Below are 27,212 nucleotides of genomic sequence, written 5' to 3'. Positions count from 1 at the left end.
CTATAAATTGGGAGATGATGCTTGCTATGCTTCTTAATGAATTGCGATGAAATGTCGCTACATTCAAAAGCCAGATGGGCGCTCTCGTGCAGCAACTTAATACACACTGCAGACGAAGAACCATACACACGCAGCTCAAGAAAATGTCTTAAATGAACAGTATGTAAGAAATTTATATCAATTAATTATAAAATGGCCCTGATATGTCACTAGACATTAAGAAATCATTTTCATTTCAAGTACTTATATCACTGACAACAGTGGTCCGGCCAGGATATTGTCATTTAAAAAGTGGAGTTGCAGCCCTCAACTGATGTTTATATTGTCATTTTGTGTATTGACCACCAGTTGTGTGATTGCAGTACCAGTTTTGGCCACAATCCTACATACTGTTCCTTTAGGATATGTTTATTGCTGTTCTTCAAACCTTTTCAGGTATTTTCATGATAATAAAAAATATGTATAATGATTATGTTTGACGAGTGTTGCTTTTTCAAATGCATGTTTTATACGACTCAAACCAACAGTGATTTCAGATTGATTTAAAGATCAAAAGCCGTATACATGAAATAGCTGTACATATTATCTGGTTGTGATGGCTACAGCGTTACACAGGAAATGTTTTAATTAACTCGTTTTTTTTTTTCGGATCAGGAATACTCTTAAACCTAAAAAGAAAAAACTAAACTAATGGTTTACAAGTTAATATGCATTTTAAAGTAGCAAATGCACACATTTAATTAGTCACATAGAAATGAATGCACTTGCAATATGAGGTGTACGCGGGTACGCTTCAAATTTCCTTCGGGTCCGGACTTTGAGATCTCCTGTCTCCTGTCACAAATTTACTTGAACTTCTGCGCAGCCAAGCAGTTTTTAGATCTCCGCTTTTAACGATGCCTAATTAATTCCATATAAAAGAGTGCTTGTCAATGTTTAAACCCAATTTCGAGCAGCAAAAATGGCTTTTTCCAAAAACCTGCAACCAGACAAGCAAAATTGCGTACGTCTGCTCAGACCCTGACATGGCGCTAAGCACTTTTCCACGTCAAAGACAGTTTTTATAAATATGTACTTAGCGGATTTGTGCGTACAATCAAATATGTGCATACACACGCTTTATAAATGAGGCCCCTGGTGATTTAGGTAAATTAAAGTGATTTTTTATGCCAGTGGGGTGGGAATTTTTTTCTTGAATTAAGCTTTTAAGAAAAACATAAACTTATTTTTAGATTTTTTCTCACCCCATTCGCAGATATTTTTCCTTTTTTTAATCACAAATTCACTTAAATTTGTTATATTTTGTCTAAAAAAATGCATCTTAATTTAAGAATTTGTACTATAAACAAGATAAAAATGCTAAGTAAGAAAGTCATTTTTTGCAGTGTAAACAAACACGCCCCTTCCCAAATAGAATCTGGACCTTCTTTTGATAGACCCGCCCCACACATACCCAACTCACGCAACAATGTCGGTTAGTAGACATGCCCCTTAATGCTGATTGACTACAAGTGTGTTTTGGTACTCGGCTTGACTCCCTTGTCCAAAGTGTTTTTCAAAAATCATGCACCCCGCCTTTAACAAACAAATAAAAGATGTGAAATAATGAGCATCATCTCTTGCAGAAGGAATTAAGAAGGAAAAATAAGATATGACATCCCACTCGTGGTATTAATTTAGATTTTAATTATTATGGTAATATAAATTTTTACTATGTATATATATATATATTATGTATATAAACTGTGATATGAACTACTATATGAACTATGGATTAGAATTATGGACAAGTAAGCAAATAAGCAGGTACTCTTCATTATTGACGCAAAGTGCCTGCAAGCCCCCCGGCCGTCATATCTGCACCCATTATTTCAGAAACAGAGCAAAGGACACCACCATAGACAGCATTTTTGTACTTGATACTTAAGATAATATTTGAATAATCATTTAGTCAAACAGAATAATAAAAAGTATAACAGCGAGGCATGTAAAGTGTCAGGTATAAGATTTATTTATATACATGTTGGTATTACACTTCAGTTTAGTGTCCATTTGTCTAAAATTGTCTTGTAAGGATGTTCTTTACAAGTGGTAGTGTTTCATTCATTCACAGTTCCATTTTACTGAATAAAGGGGTAAGGAATCTCAATTTCCAGTTTCCCATCACTAAATTTAACCATTGTCTCGCCATCAGTGGCAAGGGAACTCATTATATCAGTGAGCAGCTTAAGAATAGCTTCATAGAAGGGCACAACATATTGCTCAAACACAGCACTGTACTGCTCATATATCGGCATAGTCTCAAGGTTGTCCACCAGTCTCTTGACCGCAGAGACTGCATCGGTATAGTAGGTGTTGAGGGAAGCAGCAATAACTTCAAGGTTTTCAGAGTCTATTCCGTCAAAAATTCTTTCTGTCAATTCAACAACCTCTTGATAGATGTTCCTAAACATCACAATACAGGCATCAGGGGTCTCCATTACCCTTAAAATACTTTCAACTTGATTTTTGAGAATTTTCGGAATTTCTCTCACGACGTCTAGAATCTCTTTTACAGTTATAACCGGTCCGGAAGGAAATGCGAGTTCGACTGTGCCGCTGCTTTCAAACATGGGAAAGAAGTACTCCTCCAAGAAGTCAGTGAAAACTGTGATGAATTCCTTAACTGCTCTTCCAATTTGCAAACAGAGTTTTCTGCAGATTTCAGGCAGTGTAGTCTCATCCATTCCAGGCATTGCGAATCGAGTCTCTTCCAGAAACTTGATGACTTCATCGAACAAGGTCTCGGTGGTCTGTTGCAGCTGGACGACTACATTTTTATAAAGAACAGATACTTGACTAAGCTCTGGGGCATGGCTAGAAGCAGCAACGTAGGCGTCATTACAGATATTAACAATGGTTTTCTTCAGTATTTCAACTGTTTCAAGGATGCCATACTTTTCAGCAAACTCTTTAACACTAGTAAAGATGGCCGGCAGTCTCTCCTTCAGGCCTGCAAGCATGTCACGTGGAGCATCTGAATTGTAGGTGGCTGACAGACCCATTTTATCATCTCCCACCAGCCCTGCTCTGAGTTCCAGAATTTCAATGTCATCTTGTGGGCCAGACTGCAGAAAAATACAATATGGCATCAGCAGCAAAAATACACATCCTAAAGTATAACTGTAAGAACAACCAAGAAAAAAGAAATCAATAGTTAGGTTTGTAACAAAGCAAATGTCCCTTACAGCATAACGGCTATAGAGCCTTGCAGTCATCTGGGATGGACTTGTTCCCTGAAGCTGTAGACCAAGGTAACCAGCTGATGGTGTGAAAACTGAGGCAGTTGCCCCATCTTTTCGAACAGCATAGCTAACATTTACGTCAGTGAATGTTGGACTAGTGATGTCCACATTCAGGGTATGGCTTGGATCACTAAAAGAAGAATGTAAAAGCAGACTTATTTTATCAATACAACCCTACTGAAAAATCCAGCTAAGACCGGCATAAGCTGGTGAGCTGGTTTTAGCTGGTCCCCAGCTTGGTTTTAGCTGGTTTTGCTGGTGTAGGAAGCTGGTTTTGCTGGTGTAGCAAACTGGTCAAGGTGTGTTTTGGTCACATTTTAAGCTGGTCTAGCTGGACTTAGCTGGTCATGCCGGAATACCAGCTGGCCCACCAGCATGACCAGCTTTGTCAGGCTGGGAGGACCAGCATAAACCACCATAAACCAGCTAAAACCAGCTACCAGCTTATGCTGGTTTTAGCTGGATTTTTCACTTTTAATGAAATTGTCAAGGCAGTCGTTCAGGTGCTGAATGGGAAGCCACTTTGCATTCAGAATTATTGATTGTCTAAGCATAATTTAGGAAATAAAATGTACTTTGTAATGAATAAACATGAAATAAGAAGCCTTATTTAAAATAACACGTTTTACCTCATGCTTATAACATTGCTGAAGTCCATAGTGAAGTCTCCATATTTTAGTACAGCCTTAGCTTCAACATTCAGGGCATCATTGTCCATTTCAGTACTCATGGAACCTAGTTTGTAAGAAAACATAAGTCAAGTAAGCACTTCCAAGTAAACAACAATAATAATAGTCAATTACTCTTAGTTAAGAGTATTAAACTGTTGCCTTCACAAGTACTTACTGTCAAGATCATACTCCAGGAACACAACTGGTGAAGTAGTTGTAGCCTTGAAAACAGCTTTGACGACTGGGGCATTGGCATTTAGTTTAGCAACAGCATCCATGGTATATACTGGAGAGACAATCTTTGAGATGCAATTGATTTTCTGATTGGGTACAGTGAGCTCCATTACCAACGCCTTAAAGATGCCCATGTTACCAAAGGTACTTGGTTGAGCCATGTCAATTTTTACATCAGCCGCCAGTGACTTATGAAGATCCAGATCAATTGTAGCTTGGGCAGTATGCTTTCCCTTTGTGTTGAGGTCTCCCATATGTACTTCGTTGTTGGAAGAATGTTTCAGCAGAGCATATAAACGATGAATAGCTCCCTCCAAGGCCATGCTTTCATCCAGATCATATTCCAGCTTGAAATCTCCATAATTTAAGTTGGCATTGCCGGATGTCTTCAGATTGGATCGCAAACTATCACTATTAATGTAAATTGATTCCTCATTATTTAGAGTACCGTTCAAGGTGCCACCATCTAGGAATGTTCCTGCTATTTTGCTATTTGTGGCAGTCTCAGCAGAGATATAAGTTGAAGTGCTTTCAAATTTCAGTGTGTTTTTAGCATCTCCGACAAGCTTAATAACCGTAATGTCAAAAGTATACTCCATGTTCAAAGTTGATTCTGCCTTTGGATGTGCTGTGTTGTCAGCAACAAGTTTGTGGTTAGCTTTAGTTGTAAGAACAGGTAGGTTAATATCTGCAGATGTGGTCACTGTCATTACTGCTTCAAAGTTATTTGTGTTCATAGTGGCAACGCTGTTATGAGTTCCTTTAATGTGGGGATTTTCCAGAACCACAGCAGTGGCTAATTTTAATCCACTTTTGGTGCTTAAGCTGCTGGTTCCTTCAAGCTTGGCCTTCAGTGCCTCAAATACTGAGGTAGAGATAGCACCAAAGCGAATCACAAGGTTATTCTCCCCATAGATACCAGCATTAGTATTAAGGTTGAATATAGGGGACTTGAAAGACAGCTCAGAGATCAGATTTCCAAGAGAAGGTACATTAATGAGATCAGTTTGAATTATGGGTGCAGTTTTGCTCTTCTGGTAGACAATCTTTGCATCCACATCAACGGACTGGTCATAAGTTGTTAAGAAGTTCTTAAGGCCAGTATGCTCATATAAGTTAATATCTCTGATCTCTGGAGTTGTGAAATTGATGAATGGTGTATCGAGCGGAATTGATGGAATGCTAAATGGGATGGTAAGGAATTCTAGATCGACATCTCCGTTCGCTGCGGCATAAAAGCCAGCTTCAGCCTTGTTGTTTTCAAATGTGAAGTTGTGACTGTACTTGCACTGGTTGAAGCGGACAAGTGCCACATTGCTCATTTGCTGCACGTCACTATTTAGCAACATAGTATAATTATTTACGAAATCCAACTTGGCTGACCAATCTAACTCTGAGCTGCTAACCTTGCCATTGGCCTTGTTCTGGAAATTAAGTTCAACCTTAGTGGGATTCAATAAGAAGTTGAAGGCATTGTAAAAGGTTCCCCCGAATAATCCATTAAGCTTTGAGTCATGGGTTACCATCAGCTCCACATTCATTTCACTGAGATGAGCCTTTCCTACAGCATCCAACAAGATAAAGGACCCAGATTCAGAAACCAATTCAATATGGCTATTAAAGTCAATGCTGCTCAGGGCAACAGCTTCAGCATTTAGTGTCTCCTTGTACTTCCAATATTCCGTGTCTGCATCTCCAGAATAGGTTACCGTGACTTTCAATGGATTCATAGTAATACTCAGAGCTTCCTTGTAGGTCATTACATCAGAGGGATCAGTTTCGTATTTTCCTTCGTCTTTAAAGTTCAGAACAATATTTAGACCATCTTGGCGAGCAGTTATCTCATTAGTATGAGAATGCTGACTGATCAGTAAGAGCAGAGGAATGTTTATCTTGTCATCATAGGTAGTTTTCAAACTTGCTGCCATTCCATCCCCCAGGACGAAGTGTACAGTATTAAGAAAATTAGCCGTATATGGTGCAGTCATTATCTTCACACTGCTCTTGGCTATAGTCTGGGCTGATAAGCCATAGAGTGTCACTGATGCTTGATGTTCAACGGCTACGACACTATGAGTGATCTTCAGAGTCTCAGCAAAAACCACACGCCTCATTTTAGGGACAGCAAAGCGAGCTGTGGAATCCAAGGTGTATTTTAGAAATTCATATTCAGATGATCCTAGTGAGTGCAAGGTTGCTGAGAATTGTGGGGTTTCTGCACTTTCAGTTGAATTGAAGAATTCGGCAGTAGTTCTCATGTTGAAAATAGGTATGTTGACTTTTACTTCACCATACAGCTTTCCGAAGCATGGCATCATGAGCTCACTGGGAAGTGCTGGAAGTGTAAAATCTGGGATCTTAAGATCTGTGAATTGATGTTTAGCAACGAATTTAGGTATATCAGGGAAGGAGATCTCTTGAAAATTGAACTCTGGTAGTGTTATTTCAGGAAAGTCTGGCAGGAAGTTAATTTTAAGATCGCCAAGGTAATCTTCAGCATCAAACATGCTCACCGGAGTCATACTAATGATTAAGTCAAGTATATCCCTTATAAAGTCCTTAATATCGTCAAAGTCAATTGTTATCGCTTCTATCTTTGAGACACCTGGAATTAAAAACTCTGGAATGGTAAATTCCCCTTGGAAGTCTATATGAATGAGTTTCTCCTGTAGGCTCTCTGCAAATGCCTTAATAACCTTGAGGACTGCACAGTCATTCACATGTTCTTCAATTTCATTTAGTATATTATTAATCACATCTGCAACTTCGACTTCTTTTAGATTATCAAGAATCTCTTTTACAGATGAGAGAGCAGAGTTGATCAATTCTCTTGCCATATCAAGTTTTTCCGGGATGTTATATCCCATAAAAATCTGGAAATGTATATCTAATTCAAGTCTGTTGATTCTCCTGTTGGCCTCTTCTACAAATTTGTTGTAGTCAAATGATTTGACACTTTTAATGAAATTGTCAAGGCAGTCGTTCAGGTGCTGAATGATTTCCTTAATTTCAGTTCTTCTCAGATATCTAATGGACTCATTTATCAGGTTTGTGACAAGGTTAGAAATTTCTTTCAAGATGTCGGGAAGATCCTCAACCATGCTACGGATCACCTTGTCGACCTCATATTTCACCAAAATTTCTTGCACATCGTGGTAGGCAGCAATTAGTAAATGTTTTGCTGTTTCAATAATCTTGCTGATTTCCTCAGTGCTGATTTGTTCTACCAGATCTCTGTATTCTTGGAAATTAACTGAGTTAACAAAGTTCTTCACATACTCAATAAACTTCATGTGGTCAAAATGTACAACCACCTGCTTCACTTCGTTCACAATCTTCTCCAGATTGGATTTGATAGCATACTGCTCATCAAGATCATGCAAGAAGGCAAAGTAGCCATCCTTCAGTTGCATCATGTCAGTCTTCTGAATTACATCTTCAATGGCCTCAATGACTGCAAGAACCATGGCTTTAACATCATATTTTTCATTAAATGCATTCAATGTCTCTGTTAGTGTCTGTACCACTGTGCCAGACAGTTCACTGCTCACAATCATCTCTTTAGTCATTTTTGCAATCTCGTTCACACGTGTGCCCAGATCATGGATTAGTTTCACTGCAAGAGCCCTTAGATTCTCCAGAGAAGCCTCCAGGTCCTCCATCGAGATCTGTCTGATTTGGACGAGTATTTCCTCCAGTTTTAATTCATTCATTAAATCACCTAAGTAAGCTGGAATGTTCTGAAATTGTAGTCCGTGGATGTAATCTTGCATAGCCTCCGCAACATTAATTACTGTATATTTAATTTTTTCCACGATTACAGGAATGTTTTCCAATATTGGCAGGTGTATGATGTGGCTGTTTGTGTTTTTATCATATTTAAGGAAAGCTGAGAGAGAGAGTTCTTGGTTTTCAGAATCAACTCTATTGAAGAGGTTAGTGATAAAGGATCCATTCATTTCTAGTCCAAGCCTTTCAGGGATGTTGTAAACACTCATATCTTGTGTCAGCACATGACTGTTTACCTTAGAACTGACTTTCATTGTAGCCTTTTGCTCTGAAGGTGTCAGCAGAGTGTCAATCTTGTTACCAAGGTTGGTTTCTACTGATACACCATTGTCCAAATTTTGAGTCATTGAGACTCTATATTCATGAGAGTGTGCAAACGCAAGTGGCTCTGCCTTAAGGAGAAACTTGGAGTAAACCTGGGCACTATGTTTACCATACAAATTCATGTCACCATCAGCATTAGTTATGGCATCAACGTTAAAGCTGAATGGAATAGCAGTGACATGAATATTACTGTCAAAGCGTAGGGGCTGAGAGTTAAAACGGGCAGCATCCGTGACTGTGACTGAAAGTCCAGAAATCTCTATTTCTGTGTCGTGGTTCATGTGAGACCCCAACAGTTTTCCGGCAGTACTGCACTTTGCAGTGGTAACCAAATCTGCGTATTTGATCTGAAATGTGTTCTTCAGTTCCTCCTCTCCATAGGCAAGCTTCATACTGCCAATCAGGTCAGCCTCATATGGATGTGCCTTTAGCTGGGCCTCACTCATCAAACTGACGTGCAGAACTGTCAGGTTATTGTTGATGTTCATTAAAGCCTTATTTGGCTCCATCTGAAGGGATATGTCATGCATATATGATGTTCCATGTGCAACATTGGCTTCTGCTTTGGAGATGAAAGCTACAGAGGACAGAGATGCAGAAAGTGAATTTGTATTTTGAACCATCATCTCAGAAAACCCACCCTTTGTCACAGTAGTCAGGGAAAGCTTTGAAACGTCAATGGCAGCATTGAAATTGTTCTCAAATGTCAAAGGGCTCTGCAGTAAGGTTTTGCCATTCGTCACAAAGCCATCCATGGTCAGCGACAGGCTACATTCGTGGGAAGCTTTGTTTTCATCCAGGCTTGCAGAGGCAATGCTGTTTACAGCCAGCCCATTGTCATTCAGAGTTGCTGTAAAACTGGAGTCGATAAGATCTCCATGCCTTTCAGCAGCAGCCTCAATCTTAAAGGTAACCCCATCAGAAACAGCGCCAACCTCAGCTTTGTTTTGAATGTTCAGGTCGAAAGCCTTTGTATTTGACTTTAAAGCAAGCAAAAAGTCTTTAAAAGTGACTTCAACAGTGTGTGTCAGATCATCTTCAAATGCAGTTGTTTTTGATACTACAGCAAACTCTTCATCGCTAATGGCCGCATCAATGGTATTTTTGACCCGGAAAAGATTTGAGTCTATCTCTAGAGAGGAATCCACTTTTCCCTTTGGCTCGAATGGGGCTAGAACAAGTGATTGCTTGAGAGTTGAATCAACATACAGAGGGCCCGCTTTGATAGATCCAACCAGGTTTCCATCTCCAGAGATCTCCCAGATATTGAGTCCAACCTGGCTTGTTTGTTCCAGGGAAACCTTCATACCCAAGGGGCTGCTTGCCTCAATCTTGCCACTTGATTTTACAGAGATTTTCTCAGCGGGTTTCACATCCCCAACGAAATTAGCACTGGCATCAATAAGCCTGTGATTGACAGCAGTGTTCACCTCAACCTTGATAGATTCACCATCTGGGTCACTCAATGATGCAGACCCTAAACACAGGAGAAATAAGATTATTTATACTACTATTCAAAATCAATTTTTATTGTACTATTATATTGATATTTCTGTTCACCAAAGTTACATTGAATATATGAAATATTTTGAAAAATGAGTCATCCAAAATAAATAAAATACCAAATAATGATGGAAAAATGTTAATTTGTGATTGCAAAGCTCTAGTCTATTAATAAAATGCTGGGATGCATATTTTTTAATAAATCACAGGGCCCTTAGCTATCCACACCTGTTATTAAACGTTCAAACACTTTCACAATGCTGGGTTATTAAATGCAAATATCGGATACAAGCCACTTTTAAAGATGACGTAAATGGGTTGTCAAAAAAAAATGGATACAGGCAACAATTCGGAACTGGGCACCAAGGTTTGCAGTGTAAATCCAGCCCAAGCGACAAAAAATTAATTTTTTTTACAAATAGATCTAAGTTTTACTGCCTTTCTGGACAAAACCTAAGTACCTTTAACTTTTAGAGACAGGATATCCACTGGGCTGTTTCCAGTTACATCAAACTTGGCAGAATAGGTTGGAGTGTCGACAGGTTCCCTGCCTGCAGAAACAGAAGCCTCCATGTTGTAAAGATTGCTGTTCAGTTTGCTGGAGACCTCTGCCATTCCGAAACTAGGCACCGTCACAGTCAGCTCCTTGGGAACAGAGAAATCTGGAAGAGCAAAGTTTATGGAAGCAACGTGTAGGCCAAGCCGAGGTGCTTCAAAGTCTGGTGTGGTGAGGGTGGCAGGGATGTTCAAATCTCCGGAAGATTTACCACCAAAAGGAATGGGGATGGTGATGGTGTAATAATGCTGGCTGAACTTGTATCTGGCAGAACCCTCACTGTTAAAAGAAAGTTGGATTTCCTGTTGAGCCTCAAAATGTCTAGTTGCATGTGTGAAGTTACATTCCTCATTCTAGAGTTTGCATTTATAAATGTATTGTTTCATTTTATAAAGCTCATTGAGAATTGTGAGCTATTAAAGGTAGAATATATGGCACAGTCCTGTAGATATTTAATTCACTCACGTATTCAGGAACAGTCTTTCTGGAAAAGTGATTTCTGAGACGGCAGGAATCCTAAAATCCTGCACAAATGGGATGTCAGCGGCATATTGTTCCAGGTAGGCATTCGAACCCTAAGGAATTATGGATAATTTTTCAAATCACCTATTGTTTGCATTTCCTATTGTTTCCAATTGAGTTGGGGATTTGTTTTACCTCAACTGACTTGGTCAAGACATCACCAATGGTCATTTCAGACTGGCCAACCTTCTGGTTAAGAACATCACTGACCACAGCTTTGATGGCATCAATTGGAATGATGTTCTTAATATCAGAGTTGAAGTCAGATGTCACCTCAACCTCAATCTTCTCAGCATCTGAAAATTTTGTGATATTTCATTTTTCATATTGTGCTTTTTTAAAAAGAAAACATTTCACTGTGTAAACAAATATCATTTTGACTTAAAACTTTAAATGTACCATATTTTAGAGTGACTTTCTGCACAGAGGACGTCTCGGGAATCTTAAGGTCACTCTCCAGTTCTAGTGTTAGGCTATTGGCAGTGTTAAAGCTTACAGTTGCTTTAGCGTCAGTCTGAAGATAAGGGACTAGCAGCTGAACCTGCAGCATGGCATCTTCCATCGTCTCCATCCTAAAGAAAAAGGTAAATGTTAATTTCATTGCATTGCATTCATGAATATTCACCAAAGCCTATTTCTGCAATGTAATATTATAATTACACTAGTGCTGTTTGAACATAATAATACAAACATGTGCACACCTAGCAAGGTTAATAAGTGATGCTTGGGGTATGTTCTTGTTGATGAAGTCAATCTGGATGGAATGGGTGTACATCTGGGTGGCCTTGCTGGGGTCAACAGCACCAATTCTGAATCCAGCATCCAGGTCACAATCAGGAATTTGGAAATCAGCGAAGACGCTGTATTTCTGTCTGTCGAACATCACTTCGGCTTTGCCCTCAAAGGATGTACCTGTTATTTGGATAAAAAGGAAATTCCATTTTGATAAATGGAAACTAAAAAAATTCCCTACTTTCAATGACTAGAAAAGACCTTATAAAATTCCATAATATTCCAGAAATTCCATGACCCGTGGGAACCCTGATTTTGTGAGACAGTGCTTTACCTTCTGCCTTGACAACAAAAGTCACTTTGTCAATCTCATCCGCAGATGCATAATCGAGGGTAGCCGTGTACTCGGAAACTTCACCAGTGGGGTGGAGCTCGATAGAAAATCTAAAGGGAGATTCTGTGTTAAACTTTCATCCGATTGTAAAAGCGAAGTAATGTAATGTTAAAGTACAGTTTGTTACCTGCTATCACCAGTCAATGGGAAGTAGGGAGACGCATCGCTTGAATAGGCATTTGAATATTGCAGAGCAATGCATTGCTTCACACCAGGGAAGAAAGGAGCACATTCTTGCATTTCGACTAGTTCATTGATGGGAGGGATGGTCTTTGTTTCAGTCCCGCTCACTGACACCAAAGAGTTGCTGAAAAATGACACAATGTCTATAATGTATGTAGACCAACATCACAATATTTGCGACCCTGCCTGTGAAATCCAGGTTTAAATCTCATAATCTGAGATGGTTACAATCATTGATTTCAATCTTTGACATGATTTTACTCGGTCAATATTTAAGATGAATGTTTTATTTACACAGAATCTTCTTTACATTATTAATTTATGTTGAAAATTGTAAATCACAAAAAATGACTTTATGACTGGGTCGCTTTTTCGCATTGACTTTGAGATGTTAAACTGATATATCTTACGTCACAGTGAAGATCTTAGTTGGATCTTTGGGTGTAGGAATGGTCAGCTTGACCTGCTTGTTGGTCACGGCAACCTTTGCTCTCAGACCACTCTCATGGTAAATGTTGGTGTGCATCTCCAGGCCAGATTGAACGTATTCAGGTAAGAGAGCTCCAAGTTCAGTCACAAACTCAATTCCAGCAGATGGCATGAAGGCGATCTCGCTCTGCATGAACAGATAGATGAATAGTTTGGTACAGCTTTAAGTAAATATGACCAAAATGATCTTAGCAGAAGTCTGATGGACTCGTACCATGTCACGGCCAAATTTAAGTCCTCCCGTTACACCTGGAGCAAAAGTACCAGACAAAGCAATTCTCAGTGGAACTCCAGAGCCAGTTGGTAGATAGAACTCATTGTCCATGAAGACGTAGTGAAGGAAGAGTTCATTCTTGTTGACACTCGAAAACAGACTCCTGATAAACTGTAGTACAGATAGTTTATTTGCATTAAGATTGTATTATCATGGAGTTTGAGCAAGGCATATGATCATGTTTTTCTTTCAGCTGCTTTGCTTAAGACTAAGGGTGGGTTGCACCAACAAGGATTAGGCCTAAATCTGGTTTAAATCAAAGCTTATTTAATAATTCCGTTGCACCAAACTTTAAACCTGTTTAAAAATAAACAGGTTTAAATTTAAACTGTCATTTTGATCCAGGTTTAAATCTTACAGTAAATCTAGATTATCTTTAATCCTATTGCTCCATTACTTTAAACTCTGTTTTAAATCTCAGTGAGGGATTAACTTTAAACTTGCATATGAGGAGGTTTAAATATGTTTTTTACAATTAAATGTCTGGCTAAATGATTAGAAACACATACCGCGAGCATGGTGGCGCTATTCAAAGATGCGTTTATTATAACATCTCAACAAAGTGAGTTTGGCGGCTCAAAAAGATTATTAACAGCACCGGTGACAGCTACCGATGCTCGTATGTGCTTCTCCTCTGTCACGCGCGCTCCAGTCAGACGAAGGACAGTGAATGAACGGACACACGGTGGCGCTTCATGACAAATGCGTCGACACATCTTGTTCATTATAGCACAATATCTGAGCTTTGCGATATTTCCTGACACAATATTTCCTGGTCATTTAATTGTTTTAAAAGATTGTCAAATGTTTTTATTTGAATCAGACCTTTAGATTAGCCTACCGGTGTATGTAGGTGATTTATAATACAAGAATTACATTACCTTTGCTTGCATAAACTGTTTATTTCCTTTTTGAATGACAACGTCAACATTGTTGCTGTTTAATTACACCGGAAAATTCAACATGGCGGACAAAATAAATCGCAGATGAAGGATTTAATGAAGTTTATTTAACTAAGTTCGGGAGGAGCATGGTCATGTGATCCAACCAATCAGTGCAAAGAGGTGCCTATAAATGGCAGTCCCTCACCTCTGTCCCGTGACAGATTTTTTGCAGCATTTGGCCCCGCCTATGTTTCGTCACATCCGGTTTCGAGCGTTGTCGTGCGACGACACGCTTTCTCGGCCCGCCACTACTTACTCAGCAAGGATTAATTTCTTTCTACCTGAAAATTTGGGGATATTAACCGACACTTTCCACTTCACACCAGGACGCCGAATCCTACTCTCGCCCCTGCCAGCGAGACGTCCGCCATTTTTTCGCCTCGGTTCCTATCCGGCCCAATCGAGCCGAATCATTAAACAGGGACTGATAAAAGCCTCGAAACGATCACTATTGAACTTTATCTTTCGCGCAGGTTTAACGCTATGACTAAATGTCTCCTTTCAGACTACTAACCATTTCCCATTGAGCCTCTCGTACTCATCTAGCAAGCAAGGCCACCGGGCCCAAATTTCGCGCCCTCCAACTTCCACCGTACTCCGCCGAGTACCGGGTTTTTTCCTAATGCCTCTCACCACCGGTGGCAGGCGCTCGGCAGGTCCGGGCCGCGTCATAGAGCGCCGGTTTCAATCAGTTCTCTCACCCGCATAACAGTGGCTCCCGCTTCCATTTCACCAAATATTTCTGCTATATTCGCCAGCGTCGCAATCCGTTTTCCTCATCTGTATTTTTGTCCATAGGATGTTAACTTCAGGTGCTTCATAGCGTGAGGCTGCCTCCGCTAGCGGCTCAAGCACTGACGCTATTATCTCTCATTCCTCTGTTTTTAGTTCAACCTGTTCTAAATATCACCAAATATAACGGGAGATTGCCTCCGCAGACCACCGATCCTTATTCATTCAGTACCTCCCCATGCAATCGTTTTGAAACGCACGGATTATTAACACAGGGACCCAAAATAGTCATTGGTTTTTAATCGATATAATACATGCTTCCCTTTTTTATCGATATTTTCCTCCGCAACTCGGACTTCTCGATCTCAATGTAGACCGTGTTGATTTTTCTTTCCACGTTACTCTTAAAGTATTGTACTTGCATCCTTCGTTTTGTATTGATTTAGCTACTGTACAGAAATAATTTGCTCTGCTTTTCCCTCTAGTTGCAAACCTAATAAGCAACCGCTCACGCTTTCATCACAACGGCAGACTTTTGCGCTATCACCACCGGCCCGAATCATACTTTTTAATCAAATCTGTCAGTCAGTTCTGTAGTTTTTCAAGTCGTGCGATCTCACATTTGCCATTATGTAAGTTATCTAGAAGCAGCGTCTCCAGCTGCTGGTGATACGCTACCAGGCGGACCTAACTCGCTTATTACACACTATTTTAGAATATATTGCGTTTTCTCGTCACAGACCCCCAATACGAACTTACTTTAATGGTTTTTCCCGCTATTAAGACGATCATTTACTGCCGACATCGTGCCCGGCGTTAAAGTGTCGGCTCGTATGTCCTTCTACAGGACTGTGTTTTGTTCCCTAAGAAGTGCACTAACTAGCTCCATCCTTGCCGCCGACGTTAAAAGCTGTTCCTTGTTCGCGTCATACCCTGATGGATATACAGCTTACCAGGGTTTTTCAGCACCCGCAGCAGCGCGCTCCGCATGTTTCCTTCACGTTAGGGGGTTATTTATTTCAAAATCTAACTCTATATTCGTCACCTGCCAGTCGATTCGTTCTTTTGTAGTCGATGGTGGAGCTATGACGCTGATTTTACCATTTAAATGATGTCTGACATTAATCATTGCTTAATTCTGTCCCAGGATCCCGGCATACTCGAAATATATTATTCCAATCTGCCTCTGCAGATCCCGAGCTGTTTAAATCATATGCCGCACAAGGTAATCTCTTAATCTTCCTTTAAGCGTTTTTCCTATTTTTAACCAGCCCGTAAAATAAAAACCTGCAAGTATAGACCATGGGAAAGTTGACATTAGTCTAATACCCTGATTCGCAGCATTCATTTAACGCCCGCTGGCGTAATATAGGCTACCGCATTCAATTCGCATCACGGTTTATTTAACTTGTGGGGAAATCAGTCGCAAAAAAGTTGGGTTTTCGGTTTTATTTAATGTAACTATGCAATTCCCATATTCGCTGAAAAATCTCAATCTAACCACCCGATGCTTTTCCAGCAGATCTCCCTCACAGTTCAAAAAGTTTTAAAGATCCTGGCATTTTGGCATCGCTGAGTGCAAATCATGGACCCATCCACCTCCTTCGGGTTTCTGGGTTTTAAGCTATATTTCGGTCATATAGCGTTGTCGTATTTAATCTCCTTAGCCAGTTTTGTTTTAAATGTAAACTCCTCTCATCTAAAATTTTGTTCTGTCCTACATGCTGCTCTGATAGCATTCTAAATAAAATTGAAAACGCTCAAATTTTCTAAATTTGTCAACGAAACACTGCGCCCCTTCGCTATGCTTTTACGATGGTCTTCGGAATCAAATTTAACTGCCACGCATGTGCCAGGGAGCAAATCGTATTAATTTTTTTTTCCCCATCACCGGTAGTTAGCCTGCCGGCATCAGAACTGGATGCAAGTCCATCCCTAGTAAGTCATCATACAAAACCGTTTTTACAAAGTCACCAGCTAAAATCTTGATACCTCGATTTATATTCGGAGACATTTACCCTATCCTCCAAAGGTATTATTCAACGGTAAATCATTTAACCATGAACTCTTTTTTTCTCTACACTGTAAAACTCAAATTGTTGGCCCAAGTAATTATTTTTTAGTAACTAAGAAAATTGGTTTAACTTGTATATATATTTTTTTTGCCCGTCCAACATTTCATTAATTGGATTTTTACAGTGTAAGGAAACCACACCTGGAACTAATTAATTTGCTCGTTTCCAACACCTGAGCATTCCCGCTGTTACCAATCACATTCGCGTGTTCACATGTCAATTCAATCGTGTTTTTTCTAATTGCTCAGCGCTTGCATATCAGCTCTTATTTCACGTAAATTTCTATCAGCATTTGCTGCTTGTCTAAACCTCATTATATTGTCATTAAATAACAATAGTTTTCTTTTTAAGCTCTGCTATTTGCATTACTGCACATTTCCCCCAATCAGAAACTATGCAAAGTTTCTTTCTTCTGTTTATTCGTCTTGCCCCTTCAAAGTGCTGGGTGAGCCCCATTTGACCGCAGGTGGGACCTACCCGTCTGGTGCTGTGAGCATTCCAGCTAAAGCTCCCGCAGACGCTGCAAGGGTCCTCCCTGTCAAACACTTAAATTCGATGCCCAGTTTTGCTCCAAAAAATTCACGCCTTTTAATATATGCACTCTTGTTTCGACTGCATATGGGGTCTACCTCTCCGATGCCATGGGCATTTCAGGTCAGTTTCCGGATTTTTCTTTGTTGGGCATCTCATTTATTCAACAGTTAAGTTATTCAGGCTAATTAAGTGGGATTAATTTTTATAATCTAATCTTTGGCAAACCTTCATCAGCTATAAACAACTCTAAAACTCTCACCCGTCATCAAAACTATATTTAGAAATAAGCCCATTCGCCCAAACTCCATGCCGCCCATTACAATTGACTTAATGTCTAGGTGCTTTTCCGCCTTTCGGCTCGGTCACCACTCTCTCTACCACTCCATCCGTACTGCCCGCACGCTGGACGCAGTGTTCATTTTGTGTTTTTTGCTTTTTAAACTGTTCAGGATTTGCAGTCATCTAAAATTTCAGTCCAGTCATCTACCCTACAACTTCTGATTAAAAAGTTCTAAAACCTTGATACACTCTCGTTTTTCTTCAAACAAAGCAAGACTTTCAAATTTAAGAAGGGGCACCTTCTATTTTCAGTTTACCGAACCCCATCCAATTATATAATTCGCTACTAAATTACCTGCAGTACAGACGATCCTGGTCGAAACTTGTTTTGATCCTCTTTTTATCGACAACCGAATTTAATTGGCTACGAGATTTTGGTAAAATTTGTTTTAATCCAGTCTGATATCCAAGCAATTAAATTTTCATTCAGCTAATTCATTCAGCATCAGTGCCCCAACCACTCCCGCTCCAAACGGCCTCTCTAATCAACAAACTTAGGCCCTCAGTTGCCGGATGTCAGAATCATTCAAATTCTACATTAGATTCAACCACTTGCATATCAGAAAATCTCGTGTACGCCTAGTTTGTTTTGTTTGCTTCACCTGCACATTCATTAAAATGAATAAATAATTATATGTATATTTATCTGCGTGCGTTTATACTTGTGAGAATACACTGTATGTACAGTATTCGTATATATTTTTTCCCAGCATTTTTTTTTCACACACAGTTGCACTCTACCGTGCACGTCGTTGTATGGGCTCCCCGTTTGTAGGCAGTGCGGGATTTTCTTCCACCAATTTAAGTTTCGCCCCTTCAAATCGCTGGTCGAGCCCCATCACTCATCACTCATAATTTTCTTACCTTTATATTTTCATGTTGAATTTGCAACAGGACCTACCCACCCAATGCTGTGAGCATCTCCGCAAAAGCTCCCTTTGGATGCTGCGAGGGTCCTCCTGGTCGGACACCAAATTTTTGCCTTTTTAACCCTATTCTAGAGTCTTCCTGTTTGACTGCAGGCGGGACCTACCCGTTCGATGCTGTGAGTATCTCCGTTAAAGCTCCCTTCGGATGCTGCGAGGGTTCTCCCGGTCGAACACCAAAATTTTTGCTTTTTAAACCTTATATCAAGCATTTCCTTTTTACTACAGGCGGAACCTACCCATCCGATGCAGCGAGCATCTTCGCTCAAGCTCCCTTCGGATGCAGCGAGGGTCCTCCCGGTTGGACGCTTAATTTTGCTTATTTAAAAAATCTATCGTCAAGCATTCCCGTTTGACTGCTGGCAGGAACTTCCCGTCTGATGCCGTGAGCACCTCAGCCAAAGCCCCCGTCAGATGCTGCGAGGGTCTTCCCGGTCAAACGCCTAATTCGAATTTTGCTTGTCTCGCTTATTAGATTTCTCTCCGTCCTCACCAGCATTTCCCCTCTGCATGTGGAGACGTCTCGTTCGATGTTGCTAGCATCTCAACCAAAGCTCTCGTTGGACACTGCAGCGGCCTTCCAGTGAATTGGCCTTAACTCGTTTAATTCCGCACCTTGTTCTAGTTCGCAAATGCGCTCCCCGTTTGACTGCTGGTGGGGCTTTCCCGTCCGATGCTGCGAGCATCTCAGACAATGCCCCCGTCGGATGCTGCGAGAGCCCTCCCAGTCAAACCACTAGTTTTCCCACCGCTTTCTATAGGTCTTTACGCTTACACTTTTTGGGGGCTGTTTTTTCTGGCTGCTGTCTGTCATTTATGTGGCATTTTTGGGGAGTACTCTGGGTTCGGGCTAAAATTCCGAGCTCGGAGCCCTCTCCTCGGACAGCACGCCAAATATGCTTTATCTCATTCCCTATCGATTACATGTTAATGCGAACTCGTGAAATGAAGTTTATTTAACTAAGTTCGGGAGGAGCATGGTCATGTGATCCAACCAATCAGTGCAAAGAGGTGCCTATAAATGGCAGTCCCTCACCTCTGTCCCGTGACAGATTTTTTGCAGCATCCCTCCTCCACCCCATCACCTCACTCTCATCTAGATTCATTCATCACAGTTAAAGAGAGGGGAGTACTCTGGGTTCGGGCTAAAATTCCGAGCTCGGAGCCCTCTCCTCGGACAGCACGCCAAATATGCTTTATCTCATTCCCTATCGATTACATGTTAATGCGAACTCGTGAAATACAGTTTAAAGGTTTAATCTAAGATTTGTTAATCTGTGTTTAAATTTAAGTGGTGCAACACAACTCGAATTAAAATTAAACTGGGATCAACAAACCCTAGATTAGCTCTAAACTCTGCTTAATTTAATCCTTGTTGGTGCAACCCACCCTAAAAGTATTATCTTTCATTTCATCAGTGAACTCTATATACTCAAAAAATGCTGGGTTGTCTCAACTCATGGTTGGGTAAACATGGACAAACCCAACTATTGGTTCTATGTCCATATTTGCTCCAACACTGGGTTGAAACAACCCAGTCAGTTTATGTTATCTAATTAACTTAAGGTTTATTTATTTTACAGCTCTTACATCAGTGGGGAACATCTTTACGAGGCTATTGGTCAACAATTTTGCAGAGTAGGCCATGTCTTCTACATCCTTGGTTTTCAGGTAGCCAAGTTCAACACCCAAGAGTCTCAGGTAGATCATAGCTTCTGGGTTTTCCTGAGCCTTTAATTTCTGGATAAGCTTGTTTACATTGCTAGTTATTTCTTTGACAATGTTCTTAGGGGCCTGCAGTGAGAAATATATACAGTGTGTTGAATTAATAATAAGAAGCTATGAACCTGCACATTATTATTGTGGATTGGGGTTGATTTTAAATACCTGTTCCATCTTGATATTATTCCATAGGTTTGGGAACATGCTCTCTAGAATTTCATTGCCTTTGGGCATTTTGTCGGCAGCATAGTTGATGGTCTTCTGCATGGTGTCACGGAAGAATCCATCAATGCCAATCAAAGCATCAACGGTGGGTTCAAGTCCTTTGCCATTCAAACCAATCTCAAAGTAAAAACACAAAAAATGGAAATGTAACTTTTTTAACATACAAAAGTGTAAAGACAAAAAAATCACATTCGGGCTGAACGAAATCCACATTCCTATTCATGCAACAATACTTATATTTCACAAACACATGCATAATTGACTGTGGGAGGACACCGGGAAGACTACACGGCAAAAAAAGCACTGCAAAAAATGATTTTCTAGAAAAACATTTCTTCAGTAAAAATATCAAAAAATTCTTAAATTAAGATGCTTTTTCTTGATGAACAAAACAACCCAAGAAAAAAGGGATTGTTTTTAGACCAAAAATATCAAATTTAAGTTATTTTGTGCATAAAACAAGCAAAGGGTTCTGCCAATGGGGTAAGCAAAAAATCTTGAACATTTTTCTTAAACACTAAATTTAGGAAAAATTAAAGAAAAAATTGCTTACCACATTGGCAGATTTTTTTGCTTGTTTTATGCACAAAATCACTTACATTTAAGATATTTCTACTGAAAACAAGACAAAAATACTAAGATTTTTTTTTGAAAATCATTTTTTGCAATGTGATTTTTAAGAAAAATTTTTTTTAGTATTTTTGTCTTGTTTTCAGTAAAAATATCTAAAAATTCTTAAATTAAGATGCGTTCTCTTGATGAGCAAAACGACCCAAGAAAATAAGTCTAGTTTTTAGACCAAAAATATAAATTTTTTGGCATAAAACAAGCATAAAAATCTGCCAATGGGGTAAGCTATTTTTTCTAAAATTCTTCTTGAAATTAGTGTTTGAGAAAAATGTTCCAGATTTTTTTGCTTGTTTTATGCACAAAATCACTAAAATTTGATATTTTGGTCTGAAACTAGACTTATCTTGTTGGGTCATTTTGCTCATCAAGAAAAGGCATCTTAATTTAAACATTTTTAAATATTTTTACTGAAGAATTTTTTTCTTAAATCATTTTTTGCAATGTAAAATCAAACTTTGAGGAAAACAGATTAGATTATGAGAGTTTAGCCTCATGTGGAATAATCTTGTACCTCAAACATGTCTACGTCATTTCCAAAAGCACTTAGGGTCATGTCCAGGACGACTTCATTAGGCAGAAGGTTTTCAGGCTCAAAGATTACATTTCCTTCCAGGGAGCCAATCTTGTAATTTCGAGAGTACTTGGTTGGATCCATGACTGCTTCAATCTCATTGCCGAGAAGGGCGTTGAGAATCTTCTCTCTGAGTCTAAAAAGCAAAAGCAATTTCACTTCATTTCTGCTCATTTCTTCTTTGTGAACCTCAAGACTTTAATTTCTACTCACTCTGCGCTCTCTGGTGCTTTGGAGCTTAGGATGTTGTTCAGATGTGAGTGAACAAAGCTCATGACCTGAACGTTTCCATTGTTAGGCAGAGCAGCAATCAGCTCAGTCAGTTCAGAAGGCTCAGGGTCCTGCATCAAAATTAAATAGGCAGCAACTCGCTTCTGCATCGGAGCAGCTTCATCCAAAAGAGCCTGAATGAGCACTTTTCTTCCCTCTTCAGGAATTGAAGTCTCTCTAAATAGTTGAATAGCGGCTTGCTGGACCTCAGGGGATGCAGATGGTTGGTTTACACATTGTATAATGGCCGATTTTAGAGCTGGATTTGCAGCTCCAACAGCAGCAGCCATATTTCCAATAACCTGAAAGATTTCAAATACAGAGATGTACATTTGTCCAAAACATGTCCTAGTTCAATGGTTAAAATATCATTGAAATCCTATTTGTTATTGTCTATAAATTTTAAAAACAGGCCAAAACTTTTTTATTGTTGTCAGTTTATGGAGAACAGAACACCAAAAAACAGGACTGTCCCCGGAAAACGGGGACTCTTTTACAGTGTGGTGTACATAATTAAATTACGTAGATCCAACAATTTTTTTTTTAAGAAAAATAATTTTTCAGAAAACTAAATCATGTGCAACCAGAGATTTTTTTCAGTGTAAGGATATTTTCCACACTGTTAAAAAATTTGGTTCAACTTAGTTATCTGGTTGCTTTAATTTTTTTGTTAATTCAACTTAAAATTTGTGAATTCAAATTAAAAATAATAGTTACCTCAAAAAAGTTGCCTAAAAATTGTTGTGTCAAATTTTAAGTTAATCAGGTAACTGAATTGTTATTATTTAAACCATGGGTTTAAACAACCCAGCATTTTGAAGAGTAATGAATTAAATGACCAGTGGCATATTATGGATCTGAAGTTTGTTTTTGCACTTTGCTTCTTCATTACATTTACTCAATTGGAATATAATAGCTTTAAGAGGAAACATAGATGCTTTCTCCTTCTGAAATTTTATCCGCCAATGTTGCCATTTGATCGGAAAAATAAGTGATTTACACACTTTTGGCTCTTTGATTTCATAAAATTTTCTATTGTCTATTGTTTTCTGTTTGATAATACAAAATAGTTCTGGATTAAACATACCCTCAGTGACAGGTATAGTTGTTCCTGGTCCCCTGTGCAGTCACCAATCTTTTGAAGGGCAAAATCAGCCACCGCTTGAATCTCAGTGGTCACCTTTCCTTCAGCTTCATAGAGCCTTGTGAGAAACAGAAAAAAAAGATTAAAAATCAAAATCAAACAACAACATTATTGCTAGACCGACTCGGTTTTCTCACCTTCTTACGGCATTACTGAGAGCATAATAGATGGGCTTGCTATCCTTGAATTTGGCCATCTCCAGCATTTCCTTGACAAGGACTCCCGAAGGCTCAGGTATCATTCCCATGGCATACACAGCAGCGTCAATCTCAATTGAGGATCTGTCAAAGGTCCTGAGGACCTGCATGATGGCACTGCTGCATTCTGGTGTTCCACACTGAAACAGCACCTGGTACATCAGTGGGCGAGAAATCTCCAGGGCTTCTGGAAGGCCGGCAGTCAGGCCCTCAACGTTCATTTTGCGAATTATTGACACTAGTTTGTGAGCCAGGTGGGCTCTTTTGTGTCCGTTGTTGGTTCCGGAAAGACCACTGAGTTCTCTTAGAACATTCAGCATGTTTTCTTTATCTTCAATCGGATGAACTGTGTCAACACTCTCATCGAGATGCAGGGTCCTCATGTTGGCAACATCTATAGGTGGGAAAACCGAAATAATAGGGTTACCTCTTTTTAATGCAACTGCAGTACCAATAAACCATATTAATTCAAGTCTTATTGCTTACTGTGATCAAAGATTTTGTCATTGTATGTAGCCACTCCCACCAGAGTCAAAGCTTGTTTTCCAACATTAGTAACTCCATACTGTCCCCTGTTCATAATGAAAAAATAATTTAGAGGAGGAATATAACAGATGGTGATTTATAAAGTTATGTTGTCAAATGTGCTCCTATATAGTTGTAGAGCACTGCAAAAGATCATGGCTTTGAAACAAAAAATACACGCATACACTGTAAAAAAATGTTGCTGCCTTAATTTTTTTGTTGAATCAACTCAGAAGTCATTTCAACTTACTATTATTTATCTTGACTAGAGATGAGTTTTTATAACTACAGATGAGTCGTTATAACTTATAAAATATAGCTGAAAAACAGTCAAAGTTCATTTTATAAGTTGTAGCAACTTCAATCTTGTCAAGATAAATAATAGTAAGTTGACATGACTTGTAAATCTGAGTTGCTTTAACAAAAAATTAAGGCAGCAAAGATTTTTTTTTACAGTATAGGCTACTGATAAAAATGTATACCATGTAATGCACTGTATCCAAGTTGTTTTGGATAAAAGTGCCTGCCACTTTTCGTACTCACTTGTAAGAAAAAGGCACAAGAATGTGGTTTTCTGTACAAGCACCAGAGGTCATGTGCTTCTGTGCATTATCAAACTTATAGTTGCAAGTTTGGCTGCTTTTGATCAGGTGAGCAAGTGGATAGTGCTGAAAGACAAAAATAAAAAACAATTTTGTCAGATATCCAGCTTACACATTTAGGGCCCTATTTTAACAATCTAAGTGCATTGGCTAAAGCGCACGGTCTAAACGGGCATGTCCGATGCCACTTTTGCTAATTTAACGACGGGAAAAATGGTTTGTGCGCCAAGCGCACGTTCGAAAAGGTTTGTTCATGTTTTCCTAATAAGTATTGGGTGTGTTTTGGGCGTAACGTGCAATAAACCAATAAGAGTCTCAGCTCTCATCCCCTTTAAAAGCAGTTGCGCTGGCGCTATGTCTTGTACTTGTTTAGATGATGGACTTTGTAAACTGAAAAACTAAGTGGAGGAAGAAGACCCCCAGTTTAAGAATAATGTTACAAAATGTGTTGTTTTCATTTTTATTAAAATTTAAAAATTAAAACCTTTAAAAGACGTTTTCTTTCATTCATAGAAGTAAAAATAGTAAATGTATTGATATCCTACAGAATCATTTTAATCTCATAAAATAATTTGGAAATATGCAAGAAAAGGTTTGTACTCTAAAAATACAAACAAGAGATAAAGAATTTACAAACGTGCAGAAAGCCGTTTCAGCACTCGGACAGCGCCATGGGATTTTTACAAAGCTTTATTTAAAATGTTTCTCATTTCACCATATCCACAGGTACAGTGTCATCATGTACAATAAATCCGTAGGGAAGCATTTAAAAACATTTAAAAACAGTTGCATTTGTTTAAAGCAAAGCATTTATTTACTTAACAGGCTACAGGTGAAGCAGCTCTTTATGCCTTCTAACATCTCATAATTGGTTTTCATTTATGTCCAGGAGACGCAATAGTAATCTTTTACATTCAATCCTTTAATCTTTCATATTTAAAAGCATTTTGTGCTGCTGCGCATTCATGTATGTGATAAGCAAACCCGCGTTGTCGTCCCGTTTATAGGCACATATTACTGCGCTCTTTAAATAACAAAAAAACATATTGCGTCAATGGCGTAGTCTATTTTAGTTGCCTCAAAATAGCAACGTGCCAACAATGCACCTCAACACACCTTGTTTTCAGACCAGAACGCCCATGGGCACAAAAGTGGGTGCAAATGCATTTGATATTTAAACACCGTGGCGCTAAACGTGAAAATGATAATTGCGCAGAGTTGAAACTAGCAAAAGACACTTGCGTCGCACATTGCGCCGAGTGCCCTTATTCTGTCTTGTTCAGACACAATGATAAATCACTCACCATATCTGTGATAAGGGCCAGAGGGCTGGTGTGGTCCTTGATTGGCCTAAAATTGTCACATTTGGATAAGTCTCTGTTAAGAGTCACATCAGTGGCAATATCTTCTCTGGTGTTCACAGTGTAGCCAGTCTGGCACAAGCCATAGATGGTGGGCTGGTTTGGGAAAAGTTTTAATGGAATTATTTAACTAATTTCATGTCAAATTTAGTTACGGTAATGACGTTGCAATGAATGACTGACCATTTTGTTGTTTTGTTCTTCTTCAAGTACAGGCACAGCAAGGGCAGAGATCAGACCTCTCTTGATGTTCAGGATGTTGATTGGTTCATCGTCTTCAGGGAACAACTTGATGTCATTCTCTTCATCAACGGTGAACTTGAGTGGGTTCCTGAAAGATTTAGTAGGTCATAAAATCAGATTATTTTTTTACTCTAATATATTAAATGTAAAGTCCCCTTTGAGATGATATTTTCAGATTGTAAACAAGGAGTGATAAACATGATAAACATCAAGCATCACCCAATTATTTTAACATAGATTAGATCTTGAAGTACATACTTCTCCATGGCAGCCCTGAAAGCATCTGCACCAGCAGATGGTCGAAAGACAGGCTTTCCTTCTCCATCAACATCGATCACCTCACTTAATGTGCAGCCAGTTGTGCGCATAATGTAATTGCATGTGCCTGGGACCTCAATTGTAACCTGTTAAAACAGAAACAGTCTCTTATACAAAGTTTGGGATTTCATACATTGATTCCAAATGTCAGTGCGTGTAACCTTGCAGCTGGCCTTGGGGCCATTTATTGCTCCATTCAGGGCATTTAGGGACTCCGTTTCGTAATTGTATTCATACTTGTGAAAGCTCTTGTACCTTTTGGCCACTAGAGGGACACAAATCACTTTGTAAACATTGAGGACCCTCACAGAACACAACTCTACAACAAATTAGTTCATGAAGCTAAAATCTTATTTGTGATAAAACATTATGATTATACAATCGTATATCAGTTTATAGAATCGTTTTGAAAATATCTAGTAAAATTCTAGTACTTACAAAGGCATGGTGCATCCTCATCTTGAGCATCTACAAATAAAAAAAAACATTTAGATTATTATAATAATATCAAAACACCCACTAGCTGACAATATAATACAATATATATATATATGACATGTATTAAATATACTGTATTTTATACAATAAATATAATTCATATAAAAATAAATGAAACATAACTAATCTATTTTTTAATATCAGCAAATACTAAATGTATTTTTTATACTATTTTCATACCATTTCAAATGCTAAAAATATATTAAAATATATAAAAAATGAAGAAATTCCTTTAGAAATACGTTTCATTAAATCCTTTTTTTGGTACTTACTTGTCAAGACTATGGCGCATAGCAGTAACAAAAGGCAGAGCTTAGTCTCCCCCATGATGGGTTCAGTTAAGCTCTCTCCTTAAGACTTAAGTTTTCAGATGTATCCTGCTCTTACTGTTGCCAATGGCC

At 39.0% G+C, this 27,212-nt stretch overlaps 1 protein-coding gene across 1 annotated transcript; it reads right to left on the bottom strand.

Moving 5' to 3' along the window:
* Positions 1-1,988: 1,988 nt before the first annotated feature.
* Positions 1,989-27,212, bottom strand: apobb.1 (apolipoprotein Bb, tandem duplicate 1). Its single transcript, XM_073856132.1, has 27 exons — positions 27,084-27,212; positions 26,752-26,781; positions 26,475-26,578; positions 26,254-26,399; positions 25,936-26,083; positions 25,696-25,848; positions 24,333-24,457; positions 23,751-23,836; positions 23,205-23,658; positions 23,011-23,125; positions 21,867-22,225; positions 21,594-21,789; positions 20,393-20,569; positions 20,096-20,299; positions 12,896-13,066; positions 12,603-12,808; positions 12,137-12,316; positions 11,950-12,059; positions 11,585-11,795; positions 11,283-11,455; positions 11,019-11,179; positions 10,827-10,936; positions 10,267-10,640; positions 4,131-9,779; positions 3,914-4,019; positions 3,228-3,414; positions 1,989-3,107 (listed from the first exon to the last, which is right to left on the bottom strand). Exons 1-27 carry the CDS (start codon positions 27,136-27,138, stop codon positions 2,121-2,123), a joined length of 10,977 nt encoding a protein of 3,658 aa, XP_073712233.1. The 5' UTR covers positions 27,139-27,212; the 3' UTR covers positions 1,989-2,120.

This window comes from Misgurnus anguillicaudatus, chromosome 18, assembly GCF_027580225.2.
Source record: "Misgurnus anguillicaudatus chromosome 18, ASM2758022v2, whole genome shotgun sequence".
NCBI classification, from domain to species: Eukaryota; Metazoa; Chordata; class Actinopteri; order Cypriniformes; family Cobitidae; genus Misgurnus; species Misgurnus anguillicaudatus.
The sequence above is the reverse complement of the archived record's forward strand: the minus strand, read 5'-3'. Positions and strand labels throughout refer to the sequence as shown.

Excerpts from the sequence above, each read along its gene's own strand:
- apobb.1 (XM_073856132.1), bottom strand. The coding sequence starts at position 27,138 with ATGGGGGAGACTAAGCTCTGCCTTTTGTTACTGCTATGCGCCATAGTC. Across the intron at positions 12,809-12,895 it reads TTAAATTTGGCCGTGACATG|AGCGAGATCGCCTTCATGCC; the intron begins GTACGAGTCCAT and ends CTGTTCATGCAG. Across the intron at positions 11,456-11,584 it reads TCACTTATTAACCTTGCTAG|GATGGAGACGATGGAAGATG; the intron begins GTGTGCACATGT and ends CTTTTTCTTTAG.